General features: G+C 48.9%; 1 protein-coding gene across 3 annotated transcripts in view; it reads left to right on the top strand.

Annotated features, from left to right (window-relative positions):
* SATB2 (SATB homeobox 2) overlaps positions 1-15,716 on the top strand; it is a 444,828-nt gene that overhangs the window by 160,521 nt on the left and 268,591 nt on the right. For all 3 annotated transcript variants that reach the window (XM_069615807.1, XM_069615806.1, XM_069615805.1), the window contains exons 4-5: positions 2,813-2,939; positions 3,628-3,751. In XM_069615807.1, the coding sequence (XP_069471908.1) occupies positions 2,813-2,939; positions 3,628-3,751 (251 nt within the window). The remainder of the gene's footprint in view (positions 1-2,812; positions 2,940-3,627; positions 3,752-15,716) is intronic.

Genomic DNA, 15,716 nt, shown 5'->3' with positions numbered 1-15,716 from the left:
CGTGGACCCAGGGATCGAGCCTGTGTTGCCCGTGTCGTATTGCTTCCAAGGCGAGCCAGTTGCCCCTGAACTGTCCTCTCGAGACAAATGACGACCAGTGGGTCCCAGAATGCAAGAGGGGCGGGCAGTTATTACCTGATGAAGAACTATCAGGAACACCAAGAATGAGAAGTGCCAAAGATGGCGGGGCAAAACAGATCGACTCATTAAGGGGTCCACCTTGCCAACAGAGCGACAATGTGCCCATAAAGTGGCATGCTGGCACTGCGCGTATGTAAGTAAATAAAAGGGGCTAGCTGATCACCAAGGATAAGCCCAGTGAACTCTGCGGAGTCCCAGGCAGAGAGGGGATTGCTCGTAACAGTGGGCCGAGCCGTTTCAGTGCATTGAGAAAGAGGAAACCCCAACTAAAAGGGGTAGGGGCTCAAACAATCACCTGAAGACTCTAGCCATTATCTCCAGATCAGGGTATGGAGCACACTCTTCCGGCATCACCACCTGTGAATCTAGAAGCCCACTCCATCTGCTGGAGCGAGATGGTTAGTCGGATCCAGGGCCCATCCGCCACTTATGAGGGCTGTGTGTTCTCCATAGTGGTGGACCAGAGCAGTAGAGCCTCTGGCAGCACACTTCCTAATGCACTTTCACAATGGCAATATGCAGAGTCTGTGCGTCTCCATAGTCCTGGTCTGATCCCAGTAGCCCCGCCCGCTGAAGTGCACGCCTTTGCAGCCCTGATGCTTATGGCGGCTCTTGGCCCAGAAGCTGTGCTGGCTTCCCACCCAGTACGATCCCAATGTGTCCTGCTAACTAAAAGTACACTGTGACACCCATACACTCAGACACACAGACAATCGCACAAATAAATCCCATTGAAAACGCTTTCTAATTCAGGCCCAATGGACTTAGAGGAAGTATTTTGCCCATTTCTGAAAGAATGGGTACACTGCATTAAACGTGGATCCCTTCCTTCCTCCCTGACAGCTCACAGATGGGACTCCCCTGAGAGATCCCCCAATCTTTGCCCCCATAGGGATCTTCGCCATGTCCCTCAGGAACGCCACCTGCCTATGACTTCTGCTTTGGCTCCGGGGGGAACCAAGGCCTTTGCTTTGGGTCCATTGCCAATGGCAGCCGGATCGCCATTAAGTTCCTTGGCAGTAGCTGCTAATTTGCCCATCTGATTGCCCGCCTCACCTGGAATGAAATTCCGAGAGCTGGTGCCACTTTAATCCTGGGAAGGCAGAAGTCAGGTTTACAGCTGTTTAAAAGGGGAAAAGGCGCACACGACAAACTGATTCCTAAATTCCTCAGTCAGGAAGATCCTCACGCTAATAATGGAAGATGTCAGTGTCTTCCTTTATTAAACTTGCTATTTGACGGACACCAAACAACATGGCGTGAAAAACATTCTTTCCCAGCTAAAGAACATTCCACATGCCAGTGGACATTGGGGCACATACTATAGGGGGGTCTGCTGTGAAATGCCAGTTAGGGTGGGTATTCCAATGACAAGTATTAAAAGTTCAATACAAATCTCTCTCAAACACTTCAAAGAGCCCAAAGGCTGGGGTGCAGCTGGCTGCTGCCACTAGGAGAGAGCATGTGTTGGCCACTCAGATTCCTTTACTAGCCCGCAATGTGCAGGAGTCAAATGTTTGGGCCTAATTTCCAAACTAATAGGAGTTCCTGGTTACCTTGCAACAAGAAAGAGTCATTGGATCTCGTGACTGCAAAGATGTACACGCTGAATGCAGTGAGTGGAGATGCGTTTCTGTAATATACATAAAGTAGACGCATGGTCTAAAAAGTGGTCAGCCGACACGTGTTTCTAACCCGTAGGTTCCTTCTCAAGGGAGGTTAAGTAATGTAGATCGGGGGTTAAAGATTAAGGTTTAGTTCAGAAAACGCTGTGTGGCAGAGTGTTGAAGGTTTTTCTCGATAGGTTTCATGGATATTGCCAAACGTTTGTCAGAAATACTGCAAACGAGTGAGAGAACTAAACTTAATCCTTAACCCCCCCACCCCCGATCTACATTACTTAACCTGCCTTGAGAAGGAAACTTTGGGTTCGAAACACATGTCGACTGACCACTTTTTAGACCATGTGTTTACTTTATGTATATTAAAGAAACGCATCTTCACACACTGCATTCAGCGTGTACATTTTTGTAGTCACGAGATCCAATGAAATGTTTTTGCTGCATGGTGACCAGGAACTCCTACTATTTCCTTAGCAGCGGTGTTGGGTTCACCTCTTCCCGCCTGTGACCTTCCACAGAACAATAAAGACCATCAGATCAAATGCCAAGCTCAGCACAGGAGTGTTCTATCCTAGAGCCCACATTTCTCCTAATTTCCAAACTACTTGCCACAGGCAGCCCCACCGACTCTACCTATAGTGATCCAATTTGGCTGCACTCCACCAAAAGAAGATTTAGGTCTAGAGGGAAACCCCTCTCGCCTCTGCAATTTCCCCCTCTTAGAAAAATGGGAGGATCTCTTTTACAGGTAAAGGGCCCTAGTCTCCAGCACAATGTCTGACTTACTAATGGCTCCTGAACCTCATGCCCGGAATTCAGGCTCATTTTCAATTGCGTCACATTGGGTGCTGGCAGTCCTTTATGGATAATCAGTAGGTAGCAGAGTGCCTAGGAAGAGTTCCACTTGCACAGTGTTCTGCCTTGAAAGGAAGGTAGGGAAAATGGAGCGGAGACTGCCGCCATTAATGCATGCCGCCATTGCACGTAATTGACATTGCTCAGCCGCTGACTCCACCCACAGGTGACGTCATCTTTTCATTTCTGCACAGGGATCATCAAGGTCGGCCGGTGGAACCCAATGCCTCTCAGCTACGTGACGGACGCCGCCGATGCCACGGTGGCTGACATGCTGCAGGACGTCTACCACGTGGTAACCTTGAAAATCCAATTACAGAGGTGGGTGTCCTCCAGCGTCCCTCCCACTGCCAGAGAAGGTGTGCTACTCACAACTTCCATGTTATGAGCAAGGAATTGGTATTGCGTGCTCAGCGCAACAGTGATACTGGGCACACGGGAGGTCTACTCCCAGCTTCCCTACCTGACCATATTTAGAGGTACTGGAAAATGTGATTTATCTCGCTGTGCCCCAGTTTCCCTGTGCTCTATAATTGGGACCTTAATTGCCAACATTAAATGATAAACACTGAATATATATTTATTTTTTATGTGTAGTTAGTGTAGTGATAATTTGGATAGAGATTTTCAGTCTATGTGCACTGGGACAGAACTGTATTAAACGCATAGCTTGGGGAATGCACCATCTTTCATTGACTCGATGGGGTCCTATGAAGTAATGAGATATCCACTCCTTCACCAATTATGGTTTGGCCGCTAGAGAAATAGGCGATAACCCACAAAGGTTGCTACACGGTACTTCACATGCCACTCTCACACCCCTCTCGGTTAACCTCTTCTCTCGCTGCCCTTATCTGTATTGCATAAACCGTTTAAGCTCCACCGCCTTTCTCTTTTGAAGCATCCTAGTATGGTGGTAGTCAGAGAGGCCGTAGAGAAGTTGTACGGGAGATAGTTAGATTTACAAAATATCTGCGGCTGTGTTATTCTGTTTTTTTCTTTTTTATAGTTGTTCCAAATTGGAGGACCTGCCAGCGGAGCAGTGGAACCATGCCACGGTCCGCAACGCCTTAAGGGAGCTCCTCAAAGAGATGAACCAGAGCACACTCGCCAAAGAATGCCCACTGTCCCAGGTCAGTATCCACCCCGTGGCGAGAACCTCCGTGCACATAGTACCCATCCAATGATGCATGGGCTCGTTCACTCCCTGATCCAAAGACCTCCAGCTTCTGTGAAGCCTACTCACTGATAGATGCAGGCTTCTTCACGCCACTCTCCAAGGAATGCCCACTGCCCCAGGTCAGTATCCTGCCCCTGGTGAGAACCTCCGTGCAAATACTACCCACCCAATGATGCATGGGCTTCTTCACTCCCCGATCCAAAGACCTCCAGCTTCTGTGAAGCCTACTCACTGATAGATGCAGGCTTCTTCACGCCACTCTCAGAGGAATGCCCATTGTCCCAGGTCAATATCCAACCCCGGGCAAGAACCTCCGTGCACATACTACCCACCCAATGATGCATGGGCTCCTTCACTCCCTGATCCAAAGACCTCCAGCTTCTGTGAAGCCTACTCACTGATAGATGCAGGCTTCTTCACGCCACTCTCAGAGGAATGCCCATTGTCACAGCTCAATATCCAGCCCCGGGCAAGAACCTCCGTGCACATACTACCCACCCAATGATGCATGGGCTCCTTCACTCCCTGATCCAAAGACCTCCAGCTTCTGTGAAGCCTACTCACTGATAGATGCAGGCTTCTTCACGCCACTCTCAGAGGAATGCCCATCATCCCAGGTCAATATCCAGCCCCGGGCAAGAACCTCCGTGCACATACTATCCACCCAATGATGCATGGGCTCCTTCACTCCCTGATCCAAAGACCTCCAGCTTCTGTGAAGCCTACTCACTGATAGATGCAGGCTTATTCACGCCACTCTCAGAGGAATGCCCATTGTCCCAGGTCAATATCCAGCCCGGGGCAAGAACCTCCGTGCACATACTACCCACCCAATGATGCATGGGCTCCTTCACTCCCTGATCCAAAGACCTCCAGCTTCTGTGAAGCCTACTCACTGATAGATGCAGGCTTCTTCACGCCACTCTCAGAGGAATGCCCATTGTCCCAGGTCAATATCCAGCCCCGGGCAAGAACCTCCGTACACATACTACCCACCCAATGATGCATGGGCTCCTTCACTCCCTGATCCAAAGACCTCCAGCTTCTGTGAAGCCTACTCACTGATAGATGCAGGCTTTTTCACGCCACTCTCAGAGGAATGCCCATTGTCCCAGGTCAATATCCAGCCCCGGGCAAGAACCTCCGTGCACATACTACCCACCCAATGATGCATGGGCTCCTTCACTCCCTGATCCAAAGACCTCCAGCTTCTGTGAAGCCTACTCACTGATAGATGCAGGCTTCTTCACGCCACTCTCAGAGGAATGCCCATTGTCCCAGGTCAATATCCAGCCCCGGCAAGAACCTCCGTGCACATACTACCCACCCAATGATGCATGGGCTCCTTCACTCCCTGATCCAAAGACCTCCAGCTTCTGTGAAGCCTACTCACTGATAGATACAAGCTTCTTCATGCCACTCTCCAAGGAATGCCCACTGCCCCAGGTCAGTATCCAGCCCCTGGTGAGAACCTCCGTGCAAATACTACCCACCCAATGATGCATGGGCTTCTTCACTCCCCGATCCAAAGACCTCCAGCTTCTGTGAATCCTACTCACAGATAGATACAAGCTTCTTCACGCCACTCTCAGAGGAATGCCCCCTGTCCCAGGTCAGTATCCACCCAGTGGCGAGAACCTCCGTGAACATACTACCCATCCAATGATGCATGGGCTCCTTCACTCCCTGATCCAAAGACCTCCAGCTTCTGTGAAGCCTACTCACTGATAGATGCAAGCTTCTTCACGCCACTCTCCAAGGAATGCCCACTGCCCCGGGTCAGTATCCAGCCCCTGATGAGAACCTCTGTGCGCATACTACCCAACTAATGATGCATGGGCTCCTTCACTCCCTGATCCAAAGACCTCCAGCTTCTGTGAAGCCTACTCACTGATAGATACACTGGTGGATACTGATCTGTCCCAGGTCAGTATCCACCCCCTGGCGAGAACCTCCGTGCACATACTACCCACCCAATGATGCATGGGATCCTTCACTCCCTGATCCAAAGACCTCCAGCTTCTGTGAATCCTACTCACTGATAGATGCAGGCTTCTTCACGCCACTCTCTGGGGAATGACCAATGGCCCTCGTGTCCAGTTACACACACTCTCTGGAGCATGCTTAGAGAGGAGTGCTTGTTCGCGGTGCGCAGCCTATGAAGGCAACTGGAAACAGGACTCTTTCACGTCCCTGTTCAATCTATTACGATCATGAAAAAACATCTCACTGAATTTTGCTGTGAAGTATTGAAGTGTTAAATGATAAGCACAGAGCAGATCATACATATAACACTCCTCACTGTTACATATACTGTTTGCCAAAATGCTTTATGTATGCATGTAACTAACTTTTATTGACTCCAAAAAGCGTCACTGACGCACACTGTAACTAAGCCTGTCGCATGTAACAGCGTCTCGATGCCCTTGGGCTGTTTGTGCGCTATATAAATCTAAATAAATAAATATATATAGGGAAAGCTACCTGAAACTATACAAAAAACGACAGTGGAGCAACTTTGCTGAAAATGTAGGGGGGGGGCATAACATCTAAAGGAAAGGGGGTCCTGCCAAATGAGGGGGACAATGTGGTGTGCCACGAAAGTTGGAGGGACAAACACTCTTGCCCCCACGCCCCTCTAAAATGACACCCATGCAAAACCACACTACATCCAGCGGCCGAGGAGCGGGGGCATCACAGAATTCTAAGACTCGGGCTGATTTTGAAGGACTAAGGTAAAGTGATGCCGCCAGATAATAATGAGCTATCCCACTCCCCATATACAAAACTATAAGTAATAGTTCTCACATTCAATCTTTCTACGGTTGACATGTTTTTTGTTTTTCTGTGAATGCACATTCATTTTAATGAACCCTGGCCCCCTCCTATTGCAGTTCCCTGGGAAGTAGGCCTACCAAACCTACAATTTAAAAAAAATACAGAAAAAAAACAGTTTAGCGTTGGGATACACCCCGTGATCACAACCATCACCGCAGCTCCAGCGACCAACAGGGGAGTATGGGATGCTTTGAGAAGATCTGCAGGACTGACGCCTCTACACCTTGTCTTCATTCCTTGAGAACCGCTTTGGATACCCAACCACATGGCCTCTCTCTGGAGCTATTCATAGAGTGCTCCGGGCTTTTACTATGACCCCTTGATTGCCAAGGATCGCAAGAGCAACCACGTTGAAGGCAACAGTTACTATATTTTATTTCCAAATCTTAACAACCTATCAACTTATCCACAAATGTTCACCTTGGTGGTGAGCACGATTGGGCGGGCAGATCTCTCTGAATTTACATTTCATCGGAGAATTGGTCTATGACATGGACCTGTGAACAGCGGCTCTCCAGATGTGTTGGACTAGGACTCCCATAATCCCTCACCATTGACTATGATGTGAGGGCTGACTGGGTTGGTAAAACAAAACACCCAGAGAGGCGAAGATGGCAGACCCCCTGCTCTACGATAATTGTAATACTCTGGTGTTATAATGCTGAGACCAATAGAGTTGTGATGTCATGACTGCACTGTTGCCAGATACACTGGTATATCAATACTTCTGGTGTGATATCAATAATAGATAGGTAAAAGCACATCTCAGTGTAATACATAGAGCAATGATTAAATTGACTAAATAATGCAAAGAATGATCCCTGCCACCATGTTCACATCACATAGCTCCTCTGGAGGCCATCATTGAAGGGTTCAAGCCCCAGCCGTCGAACAAAGACACAATCAGAAGCAAATGTGATGCACATATTCACTTAGATGCTTCTGAACAAACTCTCAAAACAATATCATAATCTAAGGCCATTGGGAGGAATTGGACTATCCACATGATGGGCATGGGCTCGCCTAGGATTTTTTGACATTTTTAATTAAATGGATGATGTAACACCTGCCTCAGGAACATGTGTGGGGCTAATCCACAAACATTCTCCTAAGCTTGCACCACAACAAACACAAATACCTGTGTACTCTGGCATGGATACAGCCTCCAGGTACAGTCTGCCCCAGTCATATTTAGTTGGAATGTGACAGAACAGGAGAGCATAAAGCCAACCCAAGGAGGGGGAACAACGTGGATGGACTGATTAACTGACACAGGCTACATGGAACTGCCCTGCTCCTTTGTTAGCCCTGTGGATGGTGGCAGTGATTAACAAAACAATAGATGGTACTTCAACAGTACCCCATGGGGTCTGGCTGTAGAGCAGGGGTACACAACTGATTTTGACAGAGGGCTGAAAGTACCTTACATGATGGCTATAGTGGGCTGAAAAGTAAATGTGGGTGGGGCGGTAGGCGCGGCGGGGCTTGGCATGACAGGAGGCTTTTTCAACCCCCAATTTTTATTAAACACATGGGAAAAGAATTGGTTTTTGAGGTGCAACAATTTTTATTTGTATTTCAAACTTACATTTTGTACTACACATTTTCTATTGTTATAATTTCTTTCTATTTAGTTATTGCATATCGTCTGTTGAATTATATATATTTTATTGACCCTTGATGGGACCTTCCGTTATTTTGGACTGCTTTACTTTGCTGTTTGGGTTGCCCAAAAGGAGTATGGCCTTTGTGGAGTCAGGTTTCCACAAAAAGCAAAGGATGTACATCTCCTAACTGTGCCTGTTTTAGCTTTATTATTGGGTTCTCGCTTGGGGTCTGACACTATGCCCCATGGCCCCACCCACTAACCGAACACTATGCCCCATGGCCCCCACCCCTCAAGCAAACACTATGCCCCATGGCTCCCACTGCCCCATGGCTCCCACCCACCAACCAAACACTATGCCCCATGGCCCCCACCCCTCAAGCAAACACTATGCCTCATGGCTCCCACCCCCAACCAAACACTATGCCCCATGGCCCCCACCCGTCAAGCAAACACTATGCCCCATGGCCCCCACCCCTCAAGCAAACACTATGCCCCATGGCTCCCACTCCCAACCAAAGACTATGCCCCATGGCCCCCACCCCTCAAGCAAACACTATGCCCCATGGCTCCCACCCCCAACCAAACACTATGCCCCATGGCCCTCACCCACCAACCAAACACTATGCCCATGGCCCCCACCCCTCAAGCAAACACTATGCCCCATGGCTCCCACCCTCAACCAAACATTATGCCCCATGGCCCCCACCCACCAACCAAACACTATGCCCCATGGCCCCCACCCCTCAAGCAAACACTATGCCCCATGGCACCCCCCTCAACCAAACACTACCCCCCATAGCCCCCACACACCAACCAAACACTATCCCCCATGGCCCCCACTCACCAACCAACACTATGCCCCATGACCCCAACCCTCAAGCAAACACTATGCCCCATGACCCCCACCCCTCAACCAAACACTATGCCCCATGGCCCCCACAGCCCAAACAAACACTATGCCCCTTGGCCCCCAACCAAACACTATGCCCTATGGCCCCCACTCCCCAACCAAACACTATGCCCCATTCCCCCCAACCAAACACTATGGCCCATGGCCCCCACTCCTCAACCAAACACTATGCCCCATTGCCCCCACCCTCAACCAAACACTTTGCCTCATCGCCCCCACACCCCAACCAAACACTATGCCCCCTGGCCCCCAACCAAACACTATGCCTTATGGCCCCCACTCCACAACCAAACACTATGCCCCATGGCCCCCAACCAAACACTATACTCCATGGCCCCCAACCAAACACTATGCCCCATTGTCCCCACTCCTCAACCATACACTATGCCCCATGGCCCCCACTCACCAACCAAACACTATGCTCCATGACCCCCACCCCTCAAGCAAACACTATGCCCCATGGCTCACACTCCCAACCAAACACTATGCCCCATGGCCCCCACCCCATGCACCCATACAGACCCAAACCCCCAACCCCCAACTCAGCACACAAACTCACAAGCATACACCAATACACTATGCACCCATACCGACCCGAACCCCCATCCCCAAACTCAGCACACAAACTCACAAGCATACACCAATAGACTATGCACCCATACCGACCCAAACCCCCTATCCCCCAACTCAGCACACCAACTCACAAGCATATACCAATACACTATGCACCCATTCCGACCTGAACCCCATCACCCAACTCAGCACACAAACTCACAAGCATACACCAATACACTATGCACCCATACCGACACGAACCCCCATCCCGCAACTCAGCACACAAACTCACAAGCATACACCAATAGACTATGCACCCATACAGACACAAACCCCTCCACCACAGCATCTCAACCTACACTGCACAGACATACAAATACAAAAACCCATACAGACCTGATACACCCCCCACCCCCGCATCTCAACATGCACTGCACAGACATACGAATACAAACACCCATACAGACCCGACACCCCTTCCCCCCGCATGGCAAAAAACAAAACATAAACATATAAAAACAAACATTCATGCACACCCGACACCCCCCACCCCGCATCTCAACATACACAACACAAACATACAGAAACAAACATTCATGCACACCCGACAACCCCCCACCCCTGCATCGCAACAAACACAACACAAACATACAAAAACAAACATTCATGCACACCCGACACCCCTGCATCGCAACAAACATAACACAAACAATCAAAAACAAACATTCATGCACACCCGACACCCCCTCACCCCCGCATCGCAACAAACACAACACAAACATACAAAAACAAACATTCATGCACACCTGACACCCCCCAAACACAGCACAAACATACAGCATAACAGACCCGACACACAAACACAAACAAACAGACCACTTACCGGACGTGCTGGAAGGTAGGCTAGCTGGAACGCTGGCGAGGTAAGTGGAGCGGTACTACGGCTGGCGTGGCAAGCAAGGCTGAAATGCCTTCCAGCATCAAGCCTTACTGGCCATGCCAGCCGTAGTGCTGGCCCTCCGTTGGTGCAGCACACATGCACTACGTGGCTCGTAGGAGCTGCATGGTGCGTGTGTGCTTAGCCAATGAGGGCCAGTGTTTTGTCCGGCCCGGAAGACAACAAAGACTTTCCTAATGGAGGGCGGCCGATGCTGCTTGCGGGCCTCACTCCATTAGGAAAGTCTTTGTGCCTCGCGGGCCGGACAAAATGGCATGGCGGGCCGTATGTTGTGCACCCATGCTGTAGAGGATAGCAAAGGAGAGAGGAAACCTAACAAACCTTTCATATATAACTGTGTAAACCTGAAGCCAGCCCCCGCCCCTGAGTATCAATGACACTGAACTGACATGTCTGAGTCTATTGTTGCAGTAGACAATCCCTGCTAAGGGACCCCATTCTTAAGATGTAAGAATGTGGTTTGCAGAAGCCAGAGAGTCTGGTCATTCAGAATCTTCACGAGAGATCTGCTGCTTTAAAAAGAAACCACACAGGGAGAACCATTAACCAGGAAGACTATTTGATTACAGCAGACAAGAAGATGGGTGGGGCATAATATCACAAGGGAGTGAGCCCCAAACTCTTTCTGTTGAGAGAATGGTTCAGCCATATTGGTTCTGGGACACCCCTTGTTCCTATAGGAACCTCTTACCTTTTTCTGTTGCAAATCACCCTGGCTATGACCTCCCACAAACAGAATATTGTTGGTAGAGACCTCAAGATTAATCCACTAAGGTAGGCTTAGCCTGTCCCAATCACTATGGCCCACTTGGCTTTAAGAGAGGGGAGGAGCTCCTCTTTCAAGCAGATCACCTCCAGGTGTCACTTGAAACACGGAGAAGAACTCATCCTTGGACACTGGCTGAAGGTACAGTCTGCCTTACATCTTCTGCCAATGAAAAAAGGCCAGGGACATCCAACGAGGGAAGCAATATTCCTCTGCTTAACTTCTCTATGGGAACAGAGGGTAGAAGATAACTCAGAGTACACTTCAGCCGCTCCAGAACCGGTACCCAGCAGTCACACAGCATGCCTTTCTAGGCTCTGCAGCAAGTTCCCTGGACAGGGAGTGCCGGAAGGTCTCTGAACCCAAAACCAAGGACAAGGCAGCCGCCTGCAACACACTCCCTAGCTCTGGGTCGTCTGCCTTAAAGGACAACTCAAGCCAATTGAAGATGCAGGCAGAAATGCAACAACAAGAACCTGCTGCCATCAGCTTTAAAGGACATTCTTGAGCCAGTCAAGTTCTTTGGTCCGCAACTGCCCACAGCGTTGACTGCCATGAAGCCTTGAGCGAACGCTGTCAAGCCGCAGTCACTGAATGAACCCGAGACTTTTCGACCAGTGCTTCATAACAATTGATCAGCACTGAGAGAACGATCCCTGACCTGAATCGCCGTGAGAGGCAGCCGTCAGCCGTTCGCCAAGCTTTGTTCGACAAAAACAACTTGTTGCTGGCACGCACCGCTGACTTCCGTCTTGAGCGCTGTTGCAGAAAACTGAAAAGCACCCTGACACCGACTCGACGACGTTGAGCACCAAGAACTATATCAGGCAGTACATTGTGGTTCTGTCCCCCTGGTCTTTCCCAGAAGGCCCCTAGAGACATTTTAAGACCCTTTCTCTCTTTTTGCTGAAGCCTAGAAGCCTTTTCAAACTATGATGGTTATTAGCGATACTGACTACCCTCCTGTCAGTGTCCAGAGTGCCTCCCTTTTCCCTCTTAGAAACTGCCTGGTCTCTGCATTCCTTTACAGGGTGGGTTGTATTTAGAAGTGGTATTAGACTGCCTGTTGTGATCATAATAAAGTAGATATTTGTATACAACCTTAACTGGACACTCCTTATCACTGGGTAATTATTGTATTTTCGCTGTGTTGCAAATGACCTACGATCCAGGACCTTTAGAAGAGATAAGCCTGTCGTTCTGTCCGTGTCACCAAAATTGGACAAGGAGGTTTATCATTTAAACTGTATGCTTGTTTAATCCAATCTGTTCGGATCCATCCTGATGTATTAGAAGTGTGGGGCTGATTGATGGGTTAGAAACCGATATTCACCCCTAGACCACTGGTACCCCGGAATTTGATTTGTCACAGCCATTGTATGCACAATGGTTATCTTTTAAACTGAACTCCAAGCAAGAAAGGGAATGAGTGGGAAAGGAAGGGAAGACGTGTGGGTTCTGTGGGACCCCGATACTGGTATGCAGGTCCAGCCTAACCCAAAGTACTTGATTTTAACCTCAGCTATCTGAAAACTAAAAAGCAGCACAAAATGGGCACTGCAAACAGTGGCAGGGAATCAAGCGTCTGTGCTAGGTAATGCCTGCAGTCAGACTATTCCCCGGGCTGCCTCCTTACAGTCTTGACTTTGACTCTAATACAATTCCTCGCTCGCAAATCCGTTTTAAAAATACCCTGCCATATGTGAAATGTCATTATAACCCTCAAGTGGTTAATATACTATTGACAGACGCAAATTGCAGCACCGTCTCTGAGGACGCAAAGCGCCGGGTAGAGTCGGCCTGTTTATTAATGCGCTGGCAACGCGGCCGGTGCCAGCAGCCCCGTTACCACCTGCACCCCACTACCACCTCCCGTCCCCCTAGGAGTCTCCCTCCAGCACCCCGGTGGCATGCAGGGGCCCGGGCAGAGCGCACGGTGGGGATTCTGATTGCCACTAATGGGACAGGGCAATCAATCCCCCATTAGCTCGGAAATTGTTCTGTTTTCCTGGCACGCGGCTGCGTAAGGTGTGTGCTTCTGCTACGCGTTGCCCCACAGCGGGAAGCATCGAAAATATATATATCCCAGGGGGACCCTCGGGAGAAATAATCACGGCTCTGCTCTTTTTACCTCTGGCTTATGACCAAAGTCCTAGGTGTACTGTACACAAGATGTCAACATTAGTGATTCGAACAAAATATGTTATTTCTTGTAGACTGTTGCCCACAATGTTTCCCACTTGGCCAACGCTGGAAAGAGGTTCAGCTGTGGCTTCTAGATACAGCATGGGTAGCTGGCCATTGAGATCTGGGCCAGGGGGCAGACTTCAGGATTATGGGACATTGCTTCGAATCCCGTGTCCATCATTTGAACGCGCTGTGTGACCTTGGACACAACTCTATAGCACCCAGTGCAACAGGTACAATAAGGAGTGTGTAACTGACTAAGCTCATGCTTTTAGTAAGCCTTGGGGCTGCGGTTTAGAATAAGAAGTCCTCTTGGTCTGGCTTCCCTGATCCCCAATTGTCATTCCTTTGATTTCAGGCAGGTTGCTTTATTCCTACCATGCCATCGTGCAATCAGCTATGGCCGACTATGATAACTTAGTTTAGAGAGAACTCTGTGTCTTCTGGAGATGGTTTATCAGTCCATGCTCATTTTGTATTGAGTCTTTGTAAAACCACGCAGTGTTGACAGACAAGGCAATTGACGTGAAGTGGTTTGGCCAGGGTCACACATTGTCAAGTCGAGCCAAGATTACGACACAGGTCTACTGATTCACTCTGACTGTCTTGACCAGAACTCCACACTTCCTCCCATCTCCTTCACCTCACAACTGCAGCAGGGATGGCCCCCATTTTGATGTGTCGGTTGCTTGAGCTGGTTGAAGGCTTATATGCCACAACAAATTATTCAGCGTCAAGCCCTGCAGTACCCAAGCAACTATGCACCTGTGGAAAGAAATGAACTCTTTCGAGTGAGCAACACAGACTTTTTTTGTGAGCAAACAAGTAGTCAATTGCAAAAAACGTGTTGTTATAAAGTGGCTTGTACCAATGGAGCGTCCACTTTTTTGGTTAAAAGAAAAATTCGTAGGGGTGTTTATATAGCGTTTGACAACTAACCAAAAATGTTCTTAGCGCCATATGTACTGCCTGCGGAATGGAGCAAACAAGGGTTGGCCCTGTCCATAATGCATAAAGATGTTTGCATTCGAGTCAAAGGGTTTTTGCCCCTGTTTCCGCCAGCCTGATGGGGGAAATAGAGCAACTGGTGCTTGCCCCAAATACTCTTAGACACATAACATTTGGAACCAAGGGAAGTAAGTTGAGGACAAAAAGTGATTTTTCTCATTTTTTTTCTCTTGTCTCGGGAAGATAGCTCAGCAGCAACGTGCTCGCCTTGGAAGCAAGACAATGCTGAACAACACAGGTTCGACCTCCGGGTACGTGCTTAGAAACCTCTGGGTATTAAGCGTGTTATAAATAACCCCTTACACTAAAAAACCCATTACATAAGCATTAAGGGCCAGAAAGTATTTTGCTCAGCCTTTGCAATGTGAAAGATGTGTCAAAGCAAACATAGTCCACGCATCAGGCTTCAGTTTTGACCCTGTTTCAGGTTGTGCCTCCCCCGCCCGGTTCCATTTCTCTGTTATGGATCAGGCCAAAACCTTTTAGCTCAAGTGCATCTTAAACAAGCAAAACATTGTCGTGATCAGTGCAGGTGCTCAAGTTTTAGCACCAGTGCAAACATTAGATAATCTGACCCCTGGTTCACAGTTTTTTTTAGCAGGTTTGCACAGTAGGAGGGATCCTTCGTTTGTTTGATGCAAAACATCCTTGGGTCTTCAGAGGTGTGTTGCATCCATTGATATATACGATTGGTTATTTATAACACTCTTAATACCCAGAGGTTTCTAAGCGTGGACCCAGGGCTCGAACATGTGTTGCTCCATGTTGTCTTACTTCCAAGGCGAGCACGTTGCCCCTGCCCATTTTCGTTGAGCAGCGCACACAAACCATTGACTCCAAACCAGGTGCTTCTGTGAACTTATGTCTTGTGGTAGGCGATGGACTGAAAGTGCCGGGCACCACAGGTACCCCAGGCTAGTCCTCGCTTCCCCTCGATGCCCACCAATACACGTTTAAGATTCCTCATGCACGTGAAAAGGTATTGCAGACACAGTGTGCGTTTACCTCACTGCTGAGACTGCTGGCATGGATGCCCGTCTGTGGTCATTTTGATTGGTTTTATTTGTATGAAGTTGGCACCTTCCTA

Source organism: Ambystoma mexicanum, chromosome 9 (genome assembly GCF_040938575.1).
Source record: "Ambystoma mexicanum isolate Mex_15411 chromosome 9, UKY_AmexF1_1, whole genome shotgun sequence".
Classification (NCBI taxonomy): domain Eukaryota; kingdom Metazoa; phylum Chordata; class Amphibia; order Caudata; family Ambystomatidae; genus Ambystoma; species Ambystoma mexicanum.
Note: the sequence above shows the minus strand (reverse complement) of the source record. Positions and strands in the feature narration are given on the sequence as shown.